The sequence below is a fragment of the Lethenteron reissneri genome, chromosome 58, assembly GCF_015708825.2.
Source record: "Lethenteron reissneri isolate LAM-NWPU_2019-01 chromosome 58, ASM1570882v1, whole genome shotgun sequence".
In the NCBI taxonomy this organism is placed as follows: domain Eukaryota; kingdom Metazoa; phylum Chordata; class Hyperoartia; order Petromyzontiformes; family Petromyzontidae; genus Lethenteron; species Lethenteron reissneri.
The window spans coordinates 4,042,696-4,068,497 of NC_083836.1; the positions used below are offsets into that span (position 1 = coordinate 4,042,696).

General features: G+C 45.8%; 1 protein-coding gene across 6 annotated transcripts in view; it reads left to right on the forward strand.

Annotated features, from left to right (window-relative positions):
• Window positions 1-5: 5 nt before the first annotated feature.
• LOC133357478 (unconventional myosin-VIIa-like) overlaps window positions 6-25,802 on the forward strand; it is a 94,447-nt gene continuing 68,650 nt past the window's right edge. The window contains exons 1-6 of one of the 6 annotated variants that reach the window (XM_061575423.1): window positions 6-140; window positions 357-511; window positions 1,299-1,490; window positions 7,136-7,245; window positions 8,495-8,544; window positions 23,366-23,479. In XM_061575423.1, coding sequence (XP_061431407.1) covers window positions 8,527-8,544; window positions 23,366-23,479 — 132 coding nt within the window. In that variant the 5' untranslated portion in view covers window positions 6-140; window positions 357-511; window positions 1,299-1,490; window positions 7,136-7,245; window positions 8,495-8,526. Of the gene's footprint in view, window positions 141-356; window positions 512-1,298; window positions 1,491-7,135; window positions 7,246-8,094; window positions 8,545-23,365; window positions 23,480-25,802 lie in introns of those variants that run through there. The other 5 variants (XM_061575425.1, XM_061575424.1, XM_061575426.1 and 2 more) reach the window with 5 other exon arrangements.

Consider the following 25,802-nt stretch of genomic DNA (forward strand, 5'->3'; position numbering starts at 1 on the left):
CCTGGGCTGAGTGGGACACGCGCGCGCCACGTGGAGGCAGAGCCAGCGAACTCTAATTTTTCTCTCTTTTTTTTTTCAATATCAACCAAACTTGGCTTTTAATTTAAGAACACAGCACTTAGTAGTACATTTTGTACAAGGTACTCGTATGTAAATGATTACAATATCTTACAATCGTATGAACATTTCACACACTCTCCGTCTCTTTTTTTTACGATCAGTGGAAACAAGAAGATGCTCGGTGTATTCGGCACTTTGCTTTCGTAAATTTTTATTTATTAACATTTTTAAACTTTGCTTTATGTTAAACCCCACCTCTCGCTCACTCTCTCGCTCACTCTCTCTCCGTCTCTCAGTCCGTTGCCGAGGGACCGTTTCAATCCGCGCCGAGGATTATCACATCCGCGACGGGCTTCCGCTGCTGCTGCTGCTGTTATTGTTGCGGGCAAAGGTGACCCATCTCTCCCAGCTCGCGTGCCCGCCACGGCTTCTCGTTAACGTCGTGAAAGAGGTGATCCCCCCCCCCTACCATCCCACACACCTCACCGGCATCCCCCTCGTCGGTACGTCCTCTTGCGAGAGCTCTCGCGTCGAAGGGTTGTCGTGGATGACGCCGCGTGCACATTGGCAGAGTGTCGTGCTGGGAACGTTGGTCTCGGATGGAAACTCACTTCTTGAGAAACTGATTGTTTTGTTGAGTGTTGTTGTGTTTACCCCCCTACGGTTAGCACGGTTGGCTGCGTACGGTACAAAAGAAGTTCAACATACATTCCCCGATTAGCACGGTAGGATATGTGCGGTGCGAAAAAAGTTCAACATACATACCATCAATTAGCACATTTGTCTACGTACGGTGCGAAAGAAGCCCAGCACACATACCTTCAATTAGCACGGATAGCAACGTACGGTGAAGGTAGGTAGGGTGCGAAAGAAGTTCAACATACATACCATCGATTAGCACGGTTGGCTACGTACGGTGCGAAGGAAGTTCAAACGACATTCCAGAATCAGAATCTTTATTTGTTTAGAGTGCGAATCTTTATACTGGTAGGAACGAAGTGGACCAGACCACCAATAGATTAATGTGTCCGTCCGTCCGTCCGTCCGTCCGTCCGTGGGAGGGGTGGTGTTGAGGGTGGTGTTGGAAATGAAAGACTACGAGTCTTTAAATCTCACAGCGTTTCTTGTCAAAACAAACACTTTCAATTAACGTTACACTAGAATACAGTAATTTTTTCTTTAACTCCTCTATACCCGGTCGATATCTCTGTACCGGTACTAAGTATTATTCCTACCAGCCCACCCCGCAGGGTCCTGTTTTCGGCTGGAGGAATTCCATGAGCTGCGACGGCTCCACTTTCACAGGTGCCCAACCCTCAGGCACGATGTCCCTGCATGGGTTGTGGAGCGTTGAGTCGTCGACCCAGCCAGCTAAGGTCGAGGTCTTCTCCCGGTCAGTATCGGTGACGATGATCTCAACCAGACATTGAGTGAGTACTACAATATAAATTTCGATTTAAAGCTTTCGTGACTGCAGGGATTCATCTTCTTGGTTCTTTCGGTAAAGTCACGTAAAACATAAAAATAAAACATAATAAAATAATTCTCACGACGTTTCGGCCACAACGCAAGTAGCCGTCCTCAGGTGGAGAACAGGTCTGTCGAGGAGACAGAGTCTGAATGTCGTGAGAATTATTTTATTATGTTTTATTAAAATGTTTTACTTTAATTTTTTATTATTTTATTATTTCCATTCTACGTGACTTTACCGAAAGAACCAAGAAGATACTACAATATCGTGATTGTTTTGGGGTTAGATCACGTCAAGGCTGTAGCCATGGAGTCAACATTCGGGGGGACCAAATCTTCCAGGCGGTCTGGTGGTCCCTCCACCCAGAACAAAATCGAAATTTGAAAACGAATTTCCTGCATAAAATATTAAAAAATTCACTAACACGTAGGATGGACTTTTTTTTTTTTACAATAATGTCTAATAGTGTATTGTAATAAATTGCTCTGTTTTTTCTTTTTTACCTTTTCTTGTTTCATTGTATGTAATGGCAGAGATTCGGGATTAATACAGTACACCATAACCACAATCATATAAACTATTGGGGGGGGGGGGGCATTTGGAGCATATTTGAATATTATAATTACGGCCTTGGATCACGTAAATATAAACGTGTCGCTAAACCCGCCACCACCCGACACAGCTAATCTGCAAGCTTTGCCACGCAAACAGAACGTGCCAATTCGTCACTAGTACAGCACTAACCGGTGAGTTGGAGAGTCAATCTACAACATTTACAATCTGAGTACGACGTTTCGCCAGTAATTACAACCAGCTTCAACTAGCTTTACCAGTTCTAGATTTGAAGCTTTCGTGACTGCAAGGATTCATACTCTTAGGTTTTTTCGGTAAAGTCACGTAGGAAAAAAATAATAATAAAATAAAATAATAATAAATGACACGCAGACACAGACACACAGACACATTTACACGCGGACCCATTGACACGCAGACACACAGACACACAGACACATTAAATCACGACGTTTCGGAAGACGGATACTTGTGTTGCCTCCGATACGTTCTGATTTAATTGAGTTGTTTTCATTTATTATTATTTTATTTTAATATAATTCTTTACCTACGCGACTTTACCGAAAAAACCTACGAGTATACAGTAGCTTTCTCAGGCCTGATGAAGCTAGGTGTAATTACTGGCGAAACGTCGTACTCAGATTGTAAATGTTGTGACTTGGCTCTCCAACACACCGGTGTGCTGTACTAGTATACTACACTATACACTACACTATACACTACATTACTATACACTATAAACTACACTATACATTACACTATACTATACACACTATACACTACACTATACACTACACTATACACTACACAACACAATGCACTACACTATACACTACACTATACACTACACTATACACTAGTGCTGCACTAGTGACGAATTGGCCACGTTCTGTTTACGTGACAACCCTTACTAGTTGGCTGTGTCGGGTGGTGGCGGGTTTAACGACACACTTACATATTTACGCGATTTAACCCCCCAAAAACCCTCTACTTTGAATGATATTGGTCGCGAATGCCGACTACGCGTTGAACTGAGCGATTACTGCACCATTTGTGAAGCGTAAATGTGCCATGTAAAAGGTCAACTACAGAACGTCTTCGGTGACAGAACAAAAATCAACAGACAAACTGCATTGTTTAAGACTGACTAAGTGGGATATCAACTCAAATGTACGCCGAGCGTGGTGCTGGCCACCCACCCCCTCGCGTGCTGCCACTCGCCACCAACGAGCACTTGCCCCGACACTCGGCACTGCCTGGGGAACCTTTGTCTTTGTGCGCATCAGGCTTCACAAAATGATATTCTTAGGTTTTTTCGGTAAAGTCGCGTAGGTAAAAAATTTTAATTAATGAAAGTAAAATAAAAATTAGATAAAAATCACGACGTTTCGGAGGCAACACAAGCTTCCGTCTTCAGGTGGAACCGTCACAGCACGATTGCTGTATCAAGTGAGAGAAATTCCAAGAAAACAGGCCTTGTATATATACTGGTTGAGGGTGGGAGGAGTCAGCCGCACCTAGTTTACACAACAAAGGCTCATTCCTAACAGCGTGCTTCAGCCGCACCGAACCTCACAAAAATAATATCCAGGGCCTACCTTGGCTCCTCCCACCCTCAACCAGTATATATACAAATACTGTGTTCTTGGAATTTCTCTCACTTGATACAGCAATCGTGCTGTGACGGTTCCACCTGAAGACGGAAGCTTGTGTTGCCTTCGAAACGTCGTGATTTTTATTTTATTTTTTATTTTACTTTAATTAATTTTTTTTACCTACGTGACTTTACCGAAAAAACCTAAGAATATGAATCCTTGCAGTCACGAAAGATTCAAATCTAGAATTCACAAAATGATTTCGTCTTTCGACGTGATCGCTCCACTGCTGGATGAATGTTCCTTTCACTGAATCCCTCCACCAGTCCCCATGCCCCCCCTACCAACCCCCCCCCCCCCCCCCTGTCAGCGGCACTTCGGCTTTGCTCTGAAGTTTATTTATTTAGGGGGCCTTGAGTCACCTAACGCACACGAGACGGCCCCCCCCCAAAAAAAAACCGAGGTGGAAAATCAGCCGCCCCCCCCCCGTCCTTCCATCGGGCAGTCGATCGATTCACTCTGTAACACGATTTTTGTTAATGGGTAGTAAGCGTTATTTCCTAATTGCGTATGCTTCAAAAGTATAGAAAGTGGCTATTGTTGCCCACAAACTTTGCTTTTGTGACCAGGACTTGACGTGAAGGAATGACACAAATGCACACCACGTTCTCTCATTGACTATAGGTACATTTCATAATATCAATGTCCTGGTCACAAAAGCAAAGTTTGTGGGGATTAACAGCCACTTCCTGTACTGTTGATACATAAGCAATTGGGAAATAACATTTACTACCCAGGAACAAAAAAACGAATTTGTTACACAGTTTCGATTTAAAGCTTTCGTGACTGCAGCGATTCATCTTCTTGGTTCTTTCGGTAAAGTCACGTAGAAGGGAAATAATAAAATTATAATTAATTATGTTATTATGTAAAAAATGTATTATTTTATTATTTCCCTTCTACGTGACTTTACCGAAAGAACCAAGAAGATTGTTACACAGTGTTATTAATGTAGTGCATGATTAACTTGCTTTTGTGTCCTGGTAACAAAAGCAAAGTTTGCGGGGAATAATAATCGGCACTTTCAGTACGTTTGAGAAATACGCAATTAGACAATAACACTTACTACCCAGGAACAAAACATATATACATTTTTCGATTTACAGCTTTCGTGACTGCAGGGATTCATCTTCTTGGTTCTTTCGGTAAAGTCACGTAGAAGGAAAATAATTGTATTTTATTTTATTATTTTCCTTCTACGTGACTTTACCGAAAGAACCAAGAAGATATACACATTTGTGTTACACAGATCATCGCTGATGATGTCCGTGCACCCCGCGTCTCTGTCTGTAGCTCAAGTGATACGCCGCTATAGATGGACTCAGCGCCGTCATGGAAATGTAGAATTTGCGCGTCAGATTCGCGTTTTTGTTGTTGTACGGATTCCTGTGCCTTGTCAACTTTGTTCATCACGGTGTCCGCGTGTCTGTGTGTACACGTGTCAATGTGTACGCGTGTCAATGTGTCTGTGTGTCAATGTGTCCGCGTGTCAATGTGTCCGCGTGTCAATGTGTCTGTGTGTCAATGTGTCTGTGTGTCAATGTGCCTGTGTGTTAATGTGTCTGTGTGTCAATGTGTCTGTGTGTCAATGTGTCTGTGTGTTAATGTGTCTGTGTGTCAATGTGTCTGTGTGTTAATGTGTCTGTGTGTCAATGTGTTTGTGTGTTAATGTGTCTGTGTATCAATGTGTCTGTGTGTCAATGTGTCCGAGTATCAATGTGTCTGCGTGTCAATGTGTCCCGGTGTCAATGTGTCTGCGTATCAATGTGTCCGCGTGTCAATGTGCCTGCGTGTCAATGTGTCTGTGTGTCAATGTGTCTGCGTGTCTGTGTATCTGTGTGTCAATGTGTCCGTGTGTCAGTGTGTCCGTGTGTCAATGTGTCTGTGTGTCAATGTGTCTGTGTGTCAATGTGTCTGTGTGTCTGTGTGTCAATGTGTCTGCGTGTCAGTGTGTCCCTGTGTCAATGTGTCTGCGTGTCAATGTGTCTGTGTGTCAATGTGTCTGTGTGTCAATGTGTCTGTGTGTCTGTGTGTCAATGTGTCTGCGTGTCAGTGTGTCCCTGTGTCAATGTGTCTGCGTGTCAATGTGTCTGTGTGTCAATGTGTCTGTGTGTCAATGTGTCTGTGTGTCAATGTGTCTGTGTGTCTGCGTGTCAATGTGTCTGCGTGTCAGTGTGTCCCTGTGTCAATGTGTCTGCGTGTCAATGTGTCTGTGTGTCAATGTGTCTGTGTGTCAATGTGTCCGTGTGTCAATGTGTCTGCGTGTCAATGTGTCCGTGTGTCAATGTGTCTGTGTGTCAATGTGTCTGCGTGTCAATGTGTCTGTGTGTCAATGTGTCTGTGTGTCAATGTGTCTGCGTGTCAATGTGTCTGCGTGTCAATGTGTCTGTGTGTCAATGTGTCCGCGTGTCAATGTGTCTGTGTGTCAATGTGTCTGCGTGTCAATGTGTCTGTGTGTCAATGTGTCTGTGTGTCAATGTGTCTGTGTGTTAATGTGTCTGTGTGTCAATGTGTCTGTGTGTCAATGTGTCTGTGTGTTAATGTGTCTGTGTGTCAATGTGTCTGTGTGTCAATGTGTCTGTGTGTCAATGTGTCTGTGTGTCAATGTGTCTGCGTGTCAATGTGTCTGTGTGTTAATGTGTCTGTGTGTTAATGTGTCTGTGTGTTAATGTGTCTGTGTGTCAATGTGTCTGTGTGTCAATGTGTCTGTGTGTTAATGTGTCTGTGTGTCAATGTGTCTGTGTGTCAATGTGTCTGTGTGTTAATGTGTCTGTGTGTCAATGTGTCTGTGTGTCAATGTGTCTGTGTGTTAATGTGTCTGTGTGTCAATGTGTCTGTGTGTTAATGTGTCTGTGTGTCAATGTGTCTGTGTGTCAATGTGTCCGAGTATCAATGTGTCTGCGTGTCAATGTGTCCCGGTGTCAATGTGTCTGCGTGTCAATGTGTCCGCGTGTCAATGTGTCTGCGTGTCAATGTGTCTGTGTGTCAATGTGTCTGTGTGTTAATGTGTCTGTGTGTCAATGTGTCTGTGTGTCAATATGTCTGTGTGTAAATGTGTCTGTGTGTTTATGTGTCCACGTGTTTTTGTGTCTGCGTGTCAATGTGTCTGTGTGTCAATGTGTCTGCGTGTCAATGTGTCTGCGTGTCAATGTGTCTGTGTGTCAATGTGTCTGTGTGTCAATGTGTCTGTGTGTCAATGTGTCTGTGTGTTAATGTGTCTGTGTGTCAATGTGTCTGTGTGTTTATGTGTCCACGTGTTTTTGTGTCTGTGTGTCAATGTGTCCGTGTGTCAATGTGTCTGTGTGTCAATGTGTCTGTGTGTCAATGTGTCTGCATGTCTGTGATGTTCCCAGCGTTTCATTGCCCGTGTTTCCAGTGATAAATTTAAAGAGACCGCGACACACCTGGGCGGTGAGACCGCGCCGCTGTACAGGACGACGCGACCTGACTGCCATACCCACGAGTAATCCCACCGACTCACTCGACGTACGTACGCATGTGGAACTTTTTCGCACCGTACATGGCCACCAGTGCTAATCGGAGATACGAGATGATGATGAATGTTGGACTTCTTTCACACCGTACGTAGCCAACCGTGCTAATCGGAGGTACGGGATGATGATGATGATGTACGTTGAACTTCATTCGTATCATACGTGGCAAGCCGTGCTAATTGTAGGTGCGTGATGATGTATGTTTGCATTGTCTGTTGTTGTCGCGTTCTGACCCCGTGCCCCTACGGGACATCTGTGAAAAGGAGCTTCACACCTCATCGGATTCCTCCAGTATAATTAGAGATTTTGATTCTGATGTTGAACTCTTTTCGCACCGTGATTAATCCGGAGAATCACGGGTCGGGTTGGGTAATTCAGAAACAGAATCTTTATGTATCCTGGATGTGCAATCGAATGAGCTAGAAAACTATTTTTTTCACAAATTGTCCAGTAGGGGGCCACGGGGTCACGAGGTTACACCAACAAACACAATACAGCAACCACGATAGCAGTGCACAGTATAGGCAAAGATAACAAATCACCACAAAATACATGTACAAATAAAACTAACTTATATTTTGTCATCTTGTCATGTAAAGCCCACTGAGCTGTTAGCTACTTTTTCAGGGGCGGCCTGGCCACAAATTATAGCTCAACAAAATGGGCTTAACCATCACGTGGGTATTTAGAGCAGCCCATAATGACTCTTAAAAACGTCACAGTTTTCCTCATTAACATCCCCGTTCCCCAGTCTCCATCCCCCGCGCTCTCTCAGTTCCCGCGATCATTAACGCGCAGATCCACCTCCAAAGGTCCCGCTCGGGTTTTTATTTAACTTTACAATTTTCTCCGCCATAAACCACCGCACGGCGTTTTGCCCACATCGGTGAAACATTACCACCAGCGCCACCAGCAACCACCACGACCACCATCGGCACAACGAAAACGAATCGGCGGTGACCCGACGCTTTTCTCACGAGGCACGGGGGCTCCGAGCCAAAGCCGTTTTCTTTGCGAGGACGCATGAACGAAAACCGACAAATAATAACAATCGTCATCATCATCATCGCAAGCCGATCGGAGTCATCTTTCGGCCAACGCCGTTAACAACAATACCAACCAACCAAACGCTGTCAAACGATTTGTAAATCTCTGCCTCTGCCCGCTGTTGGATCTGGGAGTTCTCTTCATACCCCTCTACCCCCCACCTGATGAGAACAAAATGCTTTGTCGACGTTCAGGTGCCGGTGGAGGCAGTCGATCAGGAGGCGACATGGTCATCCTTCGGCAGGTGAGTGCACGTTTAGAATCAGCAGCAACATCATTATTTGGCTGCTGCTGCTGCAATAAATTTCCACGTGGTGATGATGATAAGCCCACTTCGTTGGGCTATTACTTGTGTGTGGGCCAGGGTACACTTCTGATAGAGAGCGATGTTATTGATTAGTGGGTCTCTACTTGAGTTGGGCTATTATTTGTGTGTGGGTCAGGTACTGCTTCTGAAAGAGAGCGATGGTATTGATTAGTCGGTCTCTACTTAGTTGGGTTATCACTTGTGTGTGGGTCAGGTACTGCTTCTGAAATAGAGCGATTATCGATTAGTCGGTCTCTACTTCGTTGGGTTATCACTTGTGTGTGGGTCAGGTACTGTGTCTTGGAAAAGAAGAGCTATGTTATTACTCAACGGTTGCCATACCCGGTAAAATAAAAAAAAGTGTTTTTAGTTGAGTTTAATTAAATGTGTGCGGTTTCTCTGCTCATATCTTTGCACTGTTCGAGCAAAGTCCACCGTCTCGTTGTTTAGCCGACTATAGTCGTAGTAGGAATGATAATCAGGATAATTACGAACAAAGTTGGTAAAAAAAAGTACGTAAATGTACTACGGATCTTTTTGTGCGGAGTTGCATGCAGCCTCTTTAAGGTGCCGTGGCTTCGTGGCAGTTATTGATTGGTTGTTAATTTTGGTTGCCCAAACCCTCTGCTGGCGGTCGGGCCTGGCGGTTATTGGGGTCGTGCCTGACGGTTGTTGTTGGGTCGTGCCTGGAAATTGTTTGGTCGGAAGTGGCGGTTTTTTGCGGTCAGACCTGGTGGTTATTGGGGTTGGGCCTGGCGGTTGTTGGGGTCGAGCCTGGCGGGTTGTTGGGGTCGAGCCTGGCGGTTGTTGAGGTCACGCCTGGCGGTTGTTGGAGTCGCGCCTGGCGGTTGTTGGGGTCGAGCCTGGCGGTTGTTGAGGTCACGCCTGGCGGTTGTTGGGGTCGAGCCTGGCGGTTGTTGAGGTCACGCCTGGTGGTTGTTGGGGTCGAACCTGGCGGTTGTTGGGGTCGAGCCTGGCGGTTGTTGAGGTCACGCCTGGCGATTGTTGGGGTCGCGCCTGGCGATTGTTGGGGTCGAGCCTGGCGGTTGTTGAGGTCACGCCTGGCGATTGTTGGGGTCGCGCCTGGCGATTGTTGGGGTCGCGCCTGGCGGTTGTTGGGGTCGAGCCTGGCGGTTGTTGGGGTCGCGCCTGGCGGTTGTTGGGGTCGCGCCTGGCGATTGTTGGGGTCGCGCCTGCCGGTTGTTGGGGTCGAACCTGGCAGTTGTTGGGGTCGAGCCTGGCGGTTGTTGGGGTCAAGCTTGGCGGTTGTTGGGGTCGAACCTGGCGGTTGTTGGGGTCAAGCCTGGCGGTTGTTGGGGTCGACCTGGCGGTTGTTGGGGTCGTGCCTGGCGGTTGTTGGGGTCGTGCCTGGCGGTTGTTGGGGTCGAGCCTGGCGGTTGTTGGGGTCGAGCCTGGCGGTTGTTGGGGTCGAGCCTGGCGGTTGTTGGGGTCGCGCCTGGCGGTTGTTGGGGTCGCGCCTGGCGGTTGTTGGGGTCGAGCCTGGTGGTTGTTGGGGTCGAGCCTGGCGGTTGTTGGGGTCGCGCCTGGCAGTTGTTGAGGTCGCGCCTGGCGGTTGTTGGGGTCGCGCCTGGCGGTTGTTGAGGTCACGCCTGGCGGTTGTTTTCCAAGTGCTGCGCTTGTGAAGTGTGCAGTGATCCCAGTGGGCAATTCAGATGTCACACGCCACTGACAAAGGCATAGATCCACCTCCATATAGCTTGTAACAGGTTGATGGGGGCAAGTACTATTAGCAAGTAGCAGCACCTATGAAGGTCGGCAAGGTACACGAGAGGGTGGGTGGCTCAACATTACGCCTGGCCATCTCTGTATCCCCCAGTGGCAATATTTATACACCGCACCAGGTCCTCATTTGAGGCCGAGTCGACCTAGGGGTGGCCCATGACCGGTTAAAATAATTGTCACCCATGTTGTTCGGTCGTGAGCGGGAATCGAACTCGGGTTCGCCGGGTTCACAGCGCAGCGCGCTAACCGCAACACCAACGTTCCTCCTATCCTCCTCCACACGTGTCCCACCCATCACTACCTCTTGTTCCCGCCTGAAATGTTCTTACCCTATCCTACTCCTCCACCCTGCACACCACATGTCCCACCCATCACTACCTCCTTCTCCTATTCCCAACCAGGACGTGTTCAGATATCCCTCGTCACTGACATTAGCCACTGCCCCGAATCAAACTCAGGTAGTCGCCGGTTCAGAGTGCAGTGCGATAACCACCGCTCCTCCCGAAACTGTTATCACCATGAAATAAATCACCTCGCATTTCTTATCTCCTGATGGAAATAAAATAATGATTCATATTCTTAGGTTTTTTCGGTAAAGTCACGTAGGTAAAAAATTAAATTAATAAAAGTAAAATAAAAATTAAATAAAAATCACGACGTTTCGGAGGCAACACAAGCTTCCGGCTTCAGGTGGAACCGTCTCAACACGACTGCTGCTTCAAGTAAGAGATGCAGCAGTCGTGCTAAGACGGTTCCACCTGAAGATGGAAGCTTGTGTTGCCTCCGAAACGTCGTGATTTTTATTTTATTTTTATTTTACTTTCATTAATTTTAATCAACAAATTTGTTTTTTCACATACGTGACTTTACCGAAAAAACCTAAGAATATGAATCCTTGCAGTCACGAAAGCTTCAAATCTAGAAAAAATAATGATTCATTATTTCTGCCTGGTGGGGCTTGCATGCTGATTTTTTACCGGCAACGTTTGTTTAAACTCCCAAACTACGGACTGGGTTTTTGCCATTCTGCCGCTCATCAGCAGTCTCTGACTGATAAATAAACACAGCTGCTTGCCAACAAAAGTTATCGCTAAGTTCCCTCTCGCTAGACCACGGGCATTCGACAATATCTGGTAAACAAGGAACGAACTGGACACATCCAGTGCTGTCCCGTGGAGTATTTGTCCAACTCACATGTCTGCTGATGATGCCAACAAGGGTGAAACCAAGCAATTACAATAAGTCTCATCATCACCATTGTCATCATTCGAGTTTCACTTCAGCCGTGTCCGCTATACATATCCACGCGATAAGCCACTTCGTTGAGCTGTCATCTGTGGCCCAGGTCGGTTCTGAACAAAGAAGCTACATGGCTCAGTGGGCTTTACCTGGGATTTAACAAAATATATAGTTTTGTTTTATTTGTATTTCTATATTGTTAAGGGATTTGATTACCTCTCCTGTACTTTGCACTCCTATCGTATTTTTGTATTGGTTGTTGTTGTTGTGACCTTCTCACCCCGTGACATCTGTGAACAAAATAGCTTCATAGCTCATCGGATTCCTCCAGCAGTATAAAGACATATTCTGACATTTCCTCACCCGGCACACCACATCCAGTATCCCCATCTCACGCTGGGGGTTCTCCAAGTCACGTTTATCTTTTTTTTCGTGTAACCAGGAGATAAACTCGATAGAGAGAGAGAGAGAGAGAAAGACAGCGGTCAGGGGTTAAAATAATCACCAGGCTCACAGAAATGTGCAAAAAAGCCAACATTTATGCAACTGAAATGCAGCGAATTTGAAATCGGTGAAAAAACAGCAACAGCTGCTGTTGCTGCTGCGTCATCGTTGTCGTCACAGCGTGAACCCGATGGCTGTTACCATGAGTCACGTGCCTGCCACAGTCTGCCAGAGACCTCGAAAACATATTCGGTTGGCAAATGAATCCTTGAATGTCGTCGTTGTCGTCGCCATCACCGTCGTCACGTCTCCGACGATGAAACTATTCAGTGACAAATGAATGCCTGATTGTCGTAACTATCATCATCATCAACAACTTAATGTCTCCGACAATCAAAATATTTAGTGGCAAATTGAACCATGATTTTCGTCATCATGATCATCAACAACGTCATGTCTTCGACAATGAAAATATTCAGTGGCAAATTAATCCATGATTTTCGTCATCATGATCATCAATAGCGTCATGTCTCCGACAATCAAAATATTTAGTGGCAAATTAATCCACGATTTTCGTCATCATCAACCGCACGTCTCCGACAATGAAGGGGTCACAAGACGGACGGAAGGAGGAAGTCGGGGGAGAGGGGGGGTGAGCGCAGGCGAGGATGGATCGATTTAACCACCCGCACAGCCGTTACGCAAATTGGCAGTTCCACCGCAGGACGGCAAACACGACTTTTGTGGGCAGCCGGCTATTGTGACCGCTGCCAACTCCACGGTAACCACGAGATGGAGGCAAGAATCTGGTTGACGAACCTTTGTACCCAGCTGGCTTTTGACCAACTGGGATCCTTGTCAGACTCAGAATATTGATTTGCACTGGAGAAATCCGAAGCGCTATGAAGCTTTTTTGCACAGATGTCCCGGTAGTTTCACAGATCTCTCAGTAGTTTCACAGATGTTCCAGTAGTGTCACATATGTCCCAGTAGTTTCACAGACGTCCCAGTAGTTTCACAGATGTCCCAGTAGTTTTACAGATGTCCCAGTAATTTCACAGATGTCCAGTAGTTTCACAGATGTCCTCGTAGTTTCACAGATGTCCCAGTAGTTTCACAGATGTTCCAGTAGTTTCACAGATGTCCCGGTAGTTTCACAGATGTCCCAGTAGTTTCACAGACGTCCCAGGAGTTTCATAAATGTCCCAGTAGTTTCACAGATGTCCCAGTAGTTTCACAGATGTCCCGGCAGTTTCACAAATGTCCAGTAGTTTCACAGATGTCCCAGGAGTTTCATAAATGTCCCAGTAGTTTCACAGATGTTCCAGTAGTTTCACAGATGTCCCAGTAGTTTCACAGATGTTCCAGTAGTTTCACATATGTCCCAGGAGTTTCATAAATGTCCCAGTAGTTTCACAGATGTCCCAGTAGTTTCACAGATGTCCCGGCAGTTTCACAAATGTCCAGTAGTTTCACAGATGTCCAGTAGTTTCACAGATGTCCTAGTAGTTTTACAGATCTCTCAGTAGTTTCATAGATGTCTCAGTAGTTTTACAGATGTCCAGTAGTTTCACAGATGTCCCAGTAGTTTCACAGACGTCTCAGTAGTTTCACAGATGTCCCAGTAGTTTTACAGATGTCCCAGTAGTTTTACAGATGTCCCAGTAATTTTACAGATGTCTCAGTAGTTTCACAGATGTCGTCCTGTCACACGCCGTGCCCTTTCACCCCACGTTCAAGATCCTCGCTTGCCCCGATTGGCTCTGCCGCGTGGCTTAACGCTCAGAAGTTACTCATTTGAGGATTCGTAATGATTCCTAAATGATTGGTGATTGTATTTACGACTGCATGGGCTTAAGACGAGCGCTTTCAAAGAAATAAAGGTCGGTTTTTTTATTTTTAGGTACGGCCACGATGTTTTGAGTTAGGTGTACCACGGTGGCTGTAAGATGTTAACTACCTCGCCTGGTATGCAGGAGGTAGTGGGTTCGATCCTGACCCTGACGCCTGCTGCTGTATATTTGGAGTTTGCGTGTCTCTCTCTCCGTGGGCGCGTAGATTTTTCTCCGGGCGTGGAATTGCAACGCATATCTCAATTGCCTTTTGTTACTTAAAGGTGATAAATAGGACTCCTGATCAGGAATGTAAAGAAAAAGTCATCTTTGATCCTTCCGCCTCTGACTCCGTGACATGTCGTAAATACTTGGGGGGGTAGGGCAGTGGTTGTGGGGCACGTAAATCTATCGCACTATGAACCCGGAGTTGGCCTGAGCTCGAACTCCGGTCCTGGCTTACGACAAACTTGAGCAATTGTCTGAGCCGGTGGTCCCAGCGAGCGAAGCTTTAGATTGAGTAAACCCTGACCCTTAACGAACACCTCATGAATGAAACCTAAAAAAAAAACCTTCACTGATTTGACACACAAATAAAACAACCTTAACTGATAAAACCCTTGACAGATATAATTGAATATAATCCTGAACAGACACATTCCTAAACAGATAAAACTGAACACAAGCCCTTGAATAAAACTGATTTTTAAAAAAACCTTAACAGGAAACAACTGAATGTAGACCCTTAACAAATACGATTCTTCAAAGGTATTATACTTGAAGGAGACTATAACAACATGAAAGGCACGTGTTAGACACGGACGGGTTATAGCACAATTGGCTACGTTACGGTGCGAAGTTGAACATATGTACCCATAGACTCACACAGATACCCATAGACTCACACAGATACCCATAGACTCATCACACAGAGACCCATAGACTCACACAGATACCCATAGACTCACACAGATACCCATAGACTCACACAGATACCCATAGACTCATCACACAGAGACCCATAGACTCACACAGATACCCATAGACTCACACAGATACCCATAGACTCACACAGATACCCATAGACTCATCACACAGAGACCCATAGACTCACACAGATACCCATAGACTCACACAGATACCCATAGACTCACACAGATACCCATAGACTCATCACACAGAGACCCATAGACTCACACAGATACCCATAGACTCACACAGATACCCATAGACTCACACAGATACCCATAGACTCATCACACAGAGACCCATAGACTCACACAGATACCCATAGACTCACACAGAAACCCATAGACTCACACAGAGACCCATAGACTCCCACAGAGATCCATATACTTACAGAGATACCCATAGACTCATCACACAGAGACCCATAGACTCACACAGAGACATAGACTCACTCAGAAACCCATAGACTCACACAGAGACCCATAGACTCACACAGAGACCCATAGACTCACACAGAGACCCATAGACTCACAGAGAGACCCAAAGACTCACACAGAGACCCTAGACTCACACAGAGACACATCGACTCACACATAGACCCTAGACTCAGAGATCCATAGACTCACACAGAGACACATAGACTCGCACAGAGACCCATAGACACAGAGATCCATAGACTCACACAGAGACCCATAGACTCAGAGATCTATAGACTCACACAGAGACCCATAGACTCAGAGATCCATAGACTCACACAGAGACCCTTGACTCAGAGATCCATAACCTCACACAGAGACCCATAGACTCAGAGATCCATAGACTCACACAGAGACCCATAGACTCAGAGATCCATAGACTCACACAGAGACCCATAGACTCAGAGATCCATAGACTCACACAGAGACCCATATACTCAGAGATCCATAGACTCACACAGAGACCCATAGACTCAGAGATCCATAGACTCACACAGAGACCCATAGACTCAAAGATCCATAGACTCACACAAAGACCCATAGACTCAGAGATCCATAGACTCACACAGAGACCCATAGACTCAGATATCCATAGACTCACACAGAGACCCATAGACTCAGAGATCCATAGACTCACACAGAGACCCATAGACTCAGAGATCCATAGACTCACACAGAGACCCATAGACTCAGAGATCCATAGACTCACACAGAGACCCATAGACTCAGAGATCAATAGACTCACACAGAGACCCATAGACTCAGAGATCCATAGACTCACACAGAGACCCATAGACTCAGAGATCCATAGACTCACACAGAGACCCATAGACTCAGAGATCCATAGACTCACACAGAGACCCATAGACTCAGAGATCCATAGACTCACACAGAGACCCATAGACTCAGAGATCCATAGACTCACACAGAGACCCATAGACTCAGAGATCCATAGACTCACACAGAGACCCATAGACTCAGAGATCCATAGACTCACACAGAGACCCATAGACTCAGAGATCCATAGACTCACACAGAGACCCATAGACTCAGAGATCCATAGACTCACACAGAGACCCATAGACTCAGAGATCCATAGACTCACACAGAGACCCATAGACTCAGAGATCCATAGACTCACACAGAGACCCATAGACTCAGAGATCCATAGACTCACACAGAGACCCATAGACTCAGAGATCCATAGACTCACACAGAGACCCATAGACTCAGAGATCCATAGACTCACACAGAGACCCATAGACTCAGAGATCCATAGACTCACACAGAGACCCATAGACTCAGAGATCCATAGACTCACACAGAGACCCATAGACTCAGAGATCCATAGACTCACACAGAGACCCATAGACTCAGAGATCCATAGACTCACACAGAGACCCATAGACTCAGAGATCCATAGACTCACACAGAGACCCATAGACTCAGAGATCCATAGACTCACACAGAGACCCATAGACTCAGAGATCCATAGACTCACACAGAGACCCATAGACTCAGAGATCCATAGACTCACACAGAGACCCATAGACTCAGAGATCCATAGACTCACACAGAGACCCATAGACTCAGAGATCCATAGACTCACACAGAGACCCATAGACTCAGAGATCCATAGACTCACACAGAGACCCTTGACTCAGAGATCCATAACCTCACACAGAGACCCATAGACTCAGAGATCCATTGACTCACACAGAGACCCATAGACTCAGAGATCCATAGACTCACACAGAGACCCATAGACTCAGAGATCCATAGACTCACACAGAGACCCATAGACTCAGATATCCATAGACTCACACAGAGACCCATAGACTCAGAGATCCATAGACTCACACAGAGACCCATAGACTCAGAGATCCATAGACTCACACAGAGACCCATAGACTCAGAGATCCATAGACTCACACAGAGACCCATAGACTCAGAGATCCATAGACTCACACAGAGACCCTTGACTCAGAGATCCATAACCTCACACAGAGACCCATAGACTCAGAGATCCATTGACTCACACAGAGACCCATAGACTCAGAGATCCATAGACTCACACAGAGACCCATAGACTCAGAGATCCATAGACTCACACAGAGACCCATAGACTCAGATATCCATAGACTCACACAGAGACCCATAGACTCAGAGATCCATAGACTCACACAGAGACCCATAGACTCAGAGATCCATAGACTCACACAGAGACCCATAGACTCAGAGATCCATAGACTCACACAGAGACCCATAGACTCAGAGATCCATAGACTCACACACTGCATCGCGCGCTTTCAGATTCGCTTCTGCGACCTTCTGAAACGCTCTTCCTTCCGATATCAGGAAGCCATTGGAGCGATGCACTTCTAAATCATCTTGATCGACAAACTAATTTCTTTTTAACTTCTTGGTGCTGTGCTTAATTTGTTATCCTTCCCCTCTCCGCTTAGCACGCTTGGCTACGCTACCGGGCGAAAGAAATGCAACGTACACACGTGCATACGTACACACGTGCGTACGTACACACGTGCGTACGTACACACAGACGTACGTACACACATGTGTACGTACACACAGACGTACGTACCAAGGCCATAGCCATGGAGTCAACATTGGGGGGGACCTAATCTTTCAGGGGGTCTAGCCCCCCCCCCCAGGAAAACAAAAAATTAAATTTGAAAATAAATTTCTTGACATTTCCTGCCTAAAATATTAAAAAATTCACTGACACATGGGATTGACTTTTTATTTCTTTTTTTACAAATAGTGTATTGTATTACATTGCTCTGTTTTTTTCTTTTTTACCTTTTCTTGTTTCATTGTATGTAATGGCAGAGATTAGGGATTTATAAAGTGCAACAATAATCACAATCATATAAACAGAAATCTATGCATTTTATATGAAGACAAGTCAAGATATTGTGGCCAAGGTTGAGCAAGTTGTTTTTATTTACATAGTATATAAAAAAATGTTTACATATTGTTCATAGCAAAAATTTGGGGGGGGGGCATTTTAAGCATATTTGAATATTGGGGGGGGGGGGATATATTATATATTATAATTACGGCCTTGGTACGTACACACAGACGTACGTACGTAGTGCAAAGCTAAGGCGTCTTCGAAGACGGAAGCCAACGGAACCCCTGGGGCCGGCCCCTCTGCCACGAAACGGCGGTGACCTGCGGCAGGGTCACGGGCATGGGAGGGCACGGGGGGGGGGTGCCTTAGCCCCCCCCCCCCGCCCCCCGCCCCTCCCCGTCCCACCGCCCCCCCTAATGGCCAAAGCTACGAGTTGGGGGGGGGGGACGCCCTCCTTACCAACCACCACGAGATTCGATTTCAACACCGGTGTTGAAATAACGACAACATATTTAAAACACGGTTTCAATGTATCGTTTCATGAGAATGCCTTCATTATTTGCGTTACACGTTTTTTTTTATTTTAAATGCATTTTAATCGGAGCAGCAACGTCAATATTGCGAAGAGCTAAATATGAATGTGTCGTTAAACCCGTCACCACCCGACACTGCCAATTAGTCAAGGTGTGTCACGCGAACAGAACATGCCAATTCGTTACTAAAACAATTCGTTACTGGTACAATTCGTTACTGTACTAGTAACGAATTGGCATGTTTTGTTTCCGTGACAAACCTTACTAATTGGCTGCATCGGCTGGTGGCGGGTTAACCGACACATTTTTTTATTTACCCGATCTAACCTCCCAAAAATTAACCCGTAAAAACAAAGTTTTTCACTATAAATCCTTTATATGCGTGGCGGCTAGAGTCCTCTCGTCCTCTGGCTTGAGATGGCTGCCACCTACGGGTCAGATGATTGCCTGCCACCATTAAGCAATTGGTAATGAAATATAATTTATTTTTCCTAAAAAGTGTAAAATTTTGGAAAACATTTTTTCACGAAAATCAATTGCCACGCACAACGAGTCTGTGTGCAAAATGTCAGCTCGATTGGATCACGGGAAGTGGGTTAAAAAACGACCGAAAGATTTGCACGGTCCTAAGCAAGCAAGCAAGCAAGTGAACTTAATATAAAGGATTTTTAAAAAACCCTGTATTGTGGAGGACACTGGTCGTGAAAGCCGACTACGTGTTGACCTGAAGATCTGACTAAGGAACACAGCGGATCAGTGGCGGCTGCATTGTGCGAAGACGGAGAGCGCCATCCCCCAACACCAGGGGTCCTCAAACTACGGCCCGCGGGCCACATGCGGCCCGCCGAGGACATTTATCCGGCCCGCCGGGTGTTTTTGCCGCCGCTGCCTGTCACTTTTTTTCTGCATGAGAAGGACGGTCATTGGTGGAAGAGAGAGAGAGGGGGCGGAGTTCTCCCCAATCAGACTGCATTGATGGACAGTGCAGTCTGTATGTCTCTGTGTGGGCAAAGTTATTACTGGTATATTGTTTTTGTAGCGCTGTATATATATTGGTATTTTACTAATATCAATTTTGACTCCCTAGGAAACAATGATGTCAAGAAAGAGAAAAATTGACTCGGAGTGTAGGATATTCAAAGAACAGTGGACTTATGATTACTTTTTCATGCAGTACAAGGAAAGAGCTGTGTGTCTGATATGCCAGAATATAGTGTCTGTGTTCAAAGAATACAATTTACGTCAACACTATAAAACTCAACATAAAGATAAATATGCTTGTTTGGTCGGAGAAGTGAGAAAAGATAAAATATTAAAACTGAAAAATACATTAACAACTCAGCGAAATAGTTTTGTGAAGCAGAAGCAGCTAAATATTTCATCACTGCGAGCAAGTTTTCAAGTTTCCAAGCTAATAGCATGCACTGGCAGACCATTCGTGGATGGAGAATTTGTTAAAGAATGCCTTCTTTCTGTTGCCAAAGAGATGTGTCCAGAGAAGGCCGATTTATTTAGTACAGTGAGTCTTTTAGGACCTACAATTACACGGAGGATTGAAGAAATGGGAGACAATTTGCATCAGCATTTGCAAAACTCCACAAAAAAACTTTCCTATTTTTCCTTGGCACTCGACGAAAGCAATGATGTTCGTGATTCTGCACAACTTCAAATTTTTATTCGTGCGACGAATGACTATTTCGAAGTCACAGAAGAGCTTGCTGCACTGCAAAGCATCAAAGGAACAACTACAGGAGAGGATATCTTTCGATTTAAAGCTTTCGTGACTGCAGGGATTCATCTTCTTGGTTCTTTCGGTAAAGTCACATAGAAGGGAAGTAATAAAATAATTCTCACGACGTTTCGGCCACAACGCAAGCAGCCGTCCTCAGGTGAAAACCAGGTCTGTTGGGGAGACAGCGTCTGAATGAAACAGCACACGAGCTTGGAGCATATATAAGCTGGGTTGGAAGCGGGGGAAAGAGCGCCTTGACAAAATAATTTCAATATCAAGAGGAATTTAGCATATTTATGGGAAATGCAGGAATGTGATTAGTACTACATATGCCCGTGCTGCATATGTAGTACTAATAACATTCCTGCATGTCCCATAAATATGCTAAATTCCTCTTGATATGCAAATTATTTGTCAAGGCGCTCTTTCCCCCGTTTCCAACCCAGCTTATATATATGCTCCAAGCTCGTGTGCTGTTTCATTCAGACGCTGTCTCCCCGACAGACCTGGCTTTCACCTGAGGACGGCTGCTTGCGTTGTGGCCGAAACGTCGTGAGAATTATTTTATTATGTTTTATTTTTATAATTTTATCACTTCCCTTCTACGTGACTTTACCGAAAGAACCAAGAAGAGAGGATATCTATGAAAAGGTTTGCCAAACTGTGAATGGTTTGGAGCTGAACTGGGCTAAACTAGCCAGTGTGACAACTGATGGTGCTCCTAACATGGTGGGGTCTAAGAAAGGAGTAATTGCTCGCATTAACCAAGAGATGGACAAACATAACCATTCTCATCCAATAGCCATACACTGCCTCATCCACCAACAAGCGCTGTGTAGTAAATCACTGAAGTGGGACTCGGTTATGAAATTTGTGGTATCTTGTGTTAACTTCATTAGAGCTCATGCACTAAACCACAGACAATTTCAAGCATTTCTGTCTGAGCTAAATGTTGACTATGAAGATGTTCTGTATCACACAGAAGTCCGTTGGCTGAGTCGAGGGAGAGTTTTGAAACGTTTCTATGACTTACTTCCGCAGATTACAGCTTTTCTGCTTTAAAAAAACAAAGAAGTACCAGAGCTCAATGATGCAGAATGGAAATGGCACCTTGCCTTTCTGACAGATGTAACAGAGCTACTCAACAGTTTCAATGTGCAACTTCAAGGAAAGGGGAAGCTCATCTGTGATATGCAATCACATGTCAAAGCATTTGAAGTAATATTAGGCCTCCTCATCAAACAAGTGAAGGAGGAAAACTTCTGCCATCTCCCCACAACTCAAAATCTGTTAGCGGAAAAACCATTGGTTGCATTCTCAAACAAAACGTGTGGATTCACTGGAAAAATTGCAAAAGGAGTTCCAATTTGGATTTAAAGAGCTTCATCTCCATGAACAGGACATACAGCTTTTCCGTAACCCATTTTCTATTGACATTGAAAATGTGGATACAATTTACCAAATGGAACTGGCTGAACTGCAGAATTGTGACTCTCTGAAAGACGCATTCAAGTCAAGCAGCCTTCATAATTTCTATGCATCTCTCCCCTCTGAGACATATCCTCATCTCAGGAACCATGCACTCAAAATGGCAACCATCTTTGGCAGCACTTATGTCTGTGAACAGACTTTTTCCAGAATGAAACATTTGAAATCTCCAACCAGATCTAGACTAATGGATGCACACTTGCATCACTTGTTACGACTAGCAGTGACAAATATGGAACCGGACATTGACCATCTCATTAGCCAAAAGCAGGCCCATAGTTCCCATTGAAATACTGGCAAGTTTGTTGATTTAACTTTACTTGTTCTTCATTTTAAATATTGTATTTATTCCCGTTTTGTTTCTTCACTTCAAAATAAGATATATGCAGTGTGCATAGGAATTTGTTCATAGTTTTTTTTAAACTATAGTCCGGCCCTCCAACGGTCTGAGGGACAGTGAACTGGCCCCCTGTTTAAAAAGTTTGAGGACCCCTGCCCAACAGCGTCAAATGCTCGAGACCGGGAGCGTCAACGACGCGATGCCGATCAGGGCAAAGATTGAATCAGCGACATCTAAGAATAACCTCCTGGGTGCGACCGTGTGGAGAGACAAATAAAATAATCACACAGCTCCGATTTAAAGCTTTCGTGACTGCAGGGATTCATCTTCTTGGTTCTTTCGGTAAAGTCACGTAGAATGGAAATAATAGAATAATAAAAATAAAACATAATAATTCTCACGACGTTTCGGCCACAACGCAAGCAGCCGTCCTCAGGTGAAGAACAGGTCTGTCGAGAAGACAGCGTCTGAATGACACACCCCAGGCTTCGTCGTGAGAATTATTTCATTATGTAAAATTTTATTATTTTATTATTTCCATTCTACGTGACTTTACCGAAAGAACCAAGAAGATCAATCACACAGCTATCAACCCCTCATCAGTACCCTACCTCATTACAGACAAATTAAGACCATATTGGTCACCCCGTGCCCCTTATAAAATCTCAACGTTCATCCTACAAACTCCCATCGCAACGGCGATACGCAAACAGACACATTTTCTTTTTTACCGTATTTAAACGGCTGTACGCCATATGGACCTGAAAACTCAATTTCCGCCGTACAAGAATACGGGGTAAACCGTATGGGTTGACAGGTATGTAGTCTTCTTGGTTCTTTCGATAAAGTCACTTAGAATGGAAATAATAAAAATAATAAAAATAAAACATAATAAAATAATTCTCACGACGTTTCGGCCACAACGCAAGCAGCCGTCCTCAGGTGAAGAACAGGTCTGTGTTTGTTGTTGATTTTCGTTTGTTGTTTGTTGGGCGATTGTTGATCTGTTGTTGTTGTGTTTGTTGTTGTTTGTTGTTGCGTGTTGTTGTTGTTTGTTGTCGTTGTTTGTTTGTTGCTGTGTGGCCAGGGCGACCATGTCTTCCTGGACGTGGAGAATCCCGGGGAGTTTGCGGTCCCCACCGGAGCCGTTGTCAAACTCTCCGACTCCGGCAAAGTTCTGCTGCTGGATGACGAAGGGACCGTGAGTGTCGTGTCCGTCTGCCCGAATCATTGCCGTCTGCGTGTCCGTCTGCTTGTCTGTCTGTGTGTCTGCTTGTCTTCCTGTCTGTTTATCTTCCGAATTTTCCAATCTGTTTGCCGAGTCTGCTTGTCTGTTTGCCTCCCTGTCTGTCTGCTGTTGGGTCTGTCTCCATTCTTGATTGGTGTCGTCTCCATCCGTCCGTCCATCTATGTGTCCTGTTTGTCGTTGTCTCTGTCTATCTGTCAGTAGCCCCGTGTGTGTTGTCATTCTGTTTCTCTACTTTCCTATCTGTGTGTCTGTTCCTTGATTGTCTATCTCTGTGGTTCTGACTGCCTCCTTGTCTGTCTGTATCGATGTCTATTTCTGTGTGTTGTTGAATCCGGGCAGTATGCTGGTAGTGGTGATGGTATGCTTGCTGATGAGCTGTGTGTGGTAGAAGCCGGGCAGTATGCTGGTAGTGGTGATGGTGTGCTTGCTGATGAGCTGTGTGTGGTAGAAGCCGGGAAGTATGCTGGTAGTGGTGATGGTGTGCTTGCTGATGAGCTGTGTGTGGTAGAAGCCGGGCAGTATGCTGGTAGTGGTGATGGTGTGCTTGCTGATGAGCTGTGTGTGGTAGAAGCCGGGAAGTATGCTGGTAGTGGTGATGGTGTGCTTGCTGATGAGCTGTGTGTGGTAGAAGCCGGGAAGTATGCTGGTAGTGGTGATGGTGTGCTTGCTGATGAGCTGTGTGTGGTAGAAGCCGGGAAGTATGCTGGTAGTGGTGATGGTGTGCTTGCTGATGAGCTGTGTGTGGTAGAAGCCGGCAGTATGCTGGTAGTGGTGATGGTGTGCTTGCTGATGAGCTGTGTGTGGTAGAAGTCGGCAGTTTGCTGGTAGTGGTGATGGTGGGCTTGCTGATGAGCTGTGTGTGGTAGAAGCCGGGCAGTTTGCTGGTAGTGGTGATGGTGTGCTTGCTGATGAGCTGTGTGTGGTAGAAGCCGGGCAGTATGCTGGTAGTAGTGATGGTGTGCTTGCTGATGAGCTGTGTGTGGTAGAAGTCGGCAGTTTGCTGGTAGTGGTGATGGTGTGCTTGCTGATGAGCTGTGTGTGGTAGAAGCCGGGAAGTATGCTGGTAGTGGTGATGGTGTGCTTGCTGATGAGCTGTGTGTGGTAGAAGCCGGCAGTATGCTGGTAGTGGTGATGGTGTGCTTGCTGATGAGCTGTGTGTGGTAGAAGTCGGCAGTTTGCTGGTAGTGGTGATGGTGGGCTTGCTGATGAGCTGTGTGTGGTAGAAGCCGGGCAGTTTGCTGGTAGTGGTGATGGTGTGCTTGCTGATGAGCTGTGTGTGGTAGAAGCCGGGCAGTATGCTGGTAGTAGTGATGGTGTGCTTGCTGATGAGCTGTGTGTGGTAGAAGTCGGCAGTTTGCTGGTAGTGGTGATGGTGTGCTTGCTGATGAGCTGTGTGTGGTAGAAGCCGGGCAGTTTGCTGGTAGTGGTGATGGTGTGCTTGCTGATGAGCTGTGTGTGGTAGAAGCCGGGCAGTTTGCTGGTAGTGGTGATTGTGTGCTTGCTGATGAGCTGTGTGTGGTAGAAGCCGGCCAGTATGCTGGTAGTGGTGATGGTGTGCTTGCTGATGAGCTGTGTGTGGTAGAAGCCGTGTAGTTTGCTGGTAGTGGTGATGGTGTGCTTGCTGATGAGCTGTGTGTGGTAGAAGCCGGCCAGTATGCTGGTAGTGGTGATGGTGGGCTTGCTGATGAGCTGTTTGTGGTAGAATCCGGGCAGTATGCTGGTAGTGGTGATGGTGTGCTTGCTGATGAGCTGTGTGTGGTAGAAGCCGGCCAGTATGCTGGTAGTGGTGATGGTGTGCTTGCTGATGAGCTGTGTGTGGTAGAAGTCGGCAGTTTGCTTGTAGTGGTGATGGTGTGCTTGCTGATGAGCTGTGTGTGGTAGAAGTCGGCAGTTTGCTTGTAGTGGTGATGGTGTGCTTGCTGATGAGCTGTGTGTGGTAGAAGCCGGGTAGTTTGCTGGTAGTGGTGATGGTGTGCTTGCTGATGAGCTGTGTGTGGTAGAAGCCGGGTAGTTTGCTGGTAGTGGTGATGGTGTGCTTGCTGATGAGCTGTGTGTGGTAGAAGTCGGCAGTATGCTGGTAGTGGTGATGGTGTGCTTGCTGATGAGCTGTGTGTGGTAGAAGCCGGGTAGTTTGCTGGTAGTGGTGATGGTGTGCTTGCTGATGAGCTGTGTGTGGTAGAATCCGGGCAGTATGCTGGTAGTGGTGATGGTGTGCTTGCTGATGAGCTGTGTGTTGTAGAAGCCGGGCAGTTTGCCGATCGGCTGTTTGCACGCC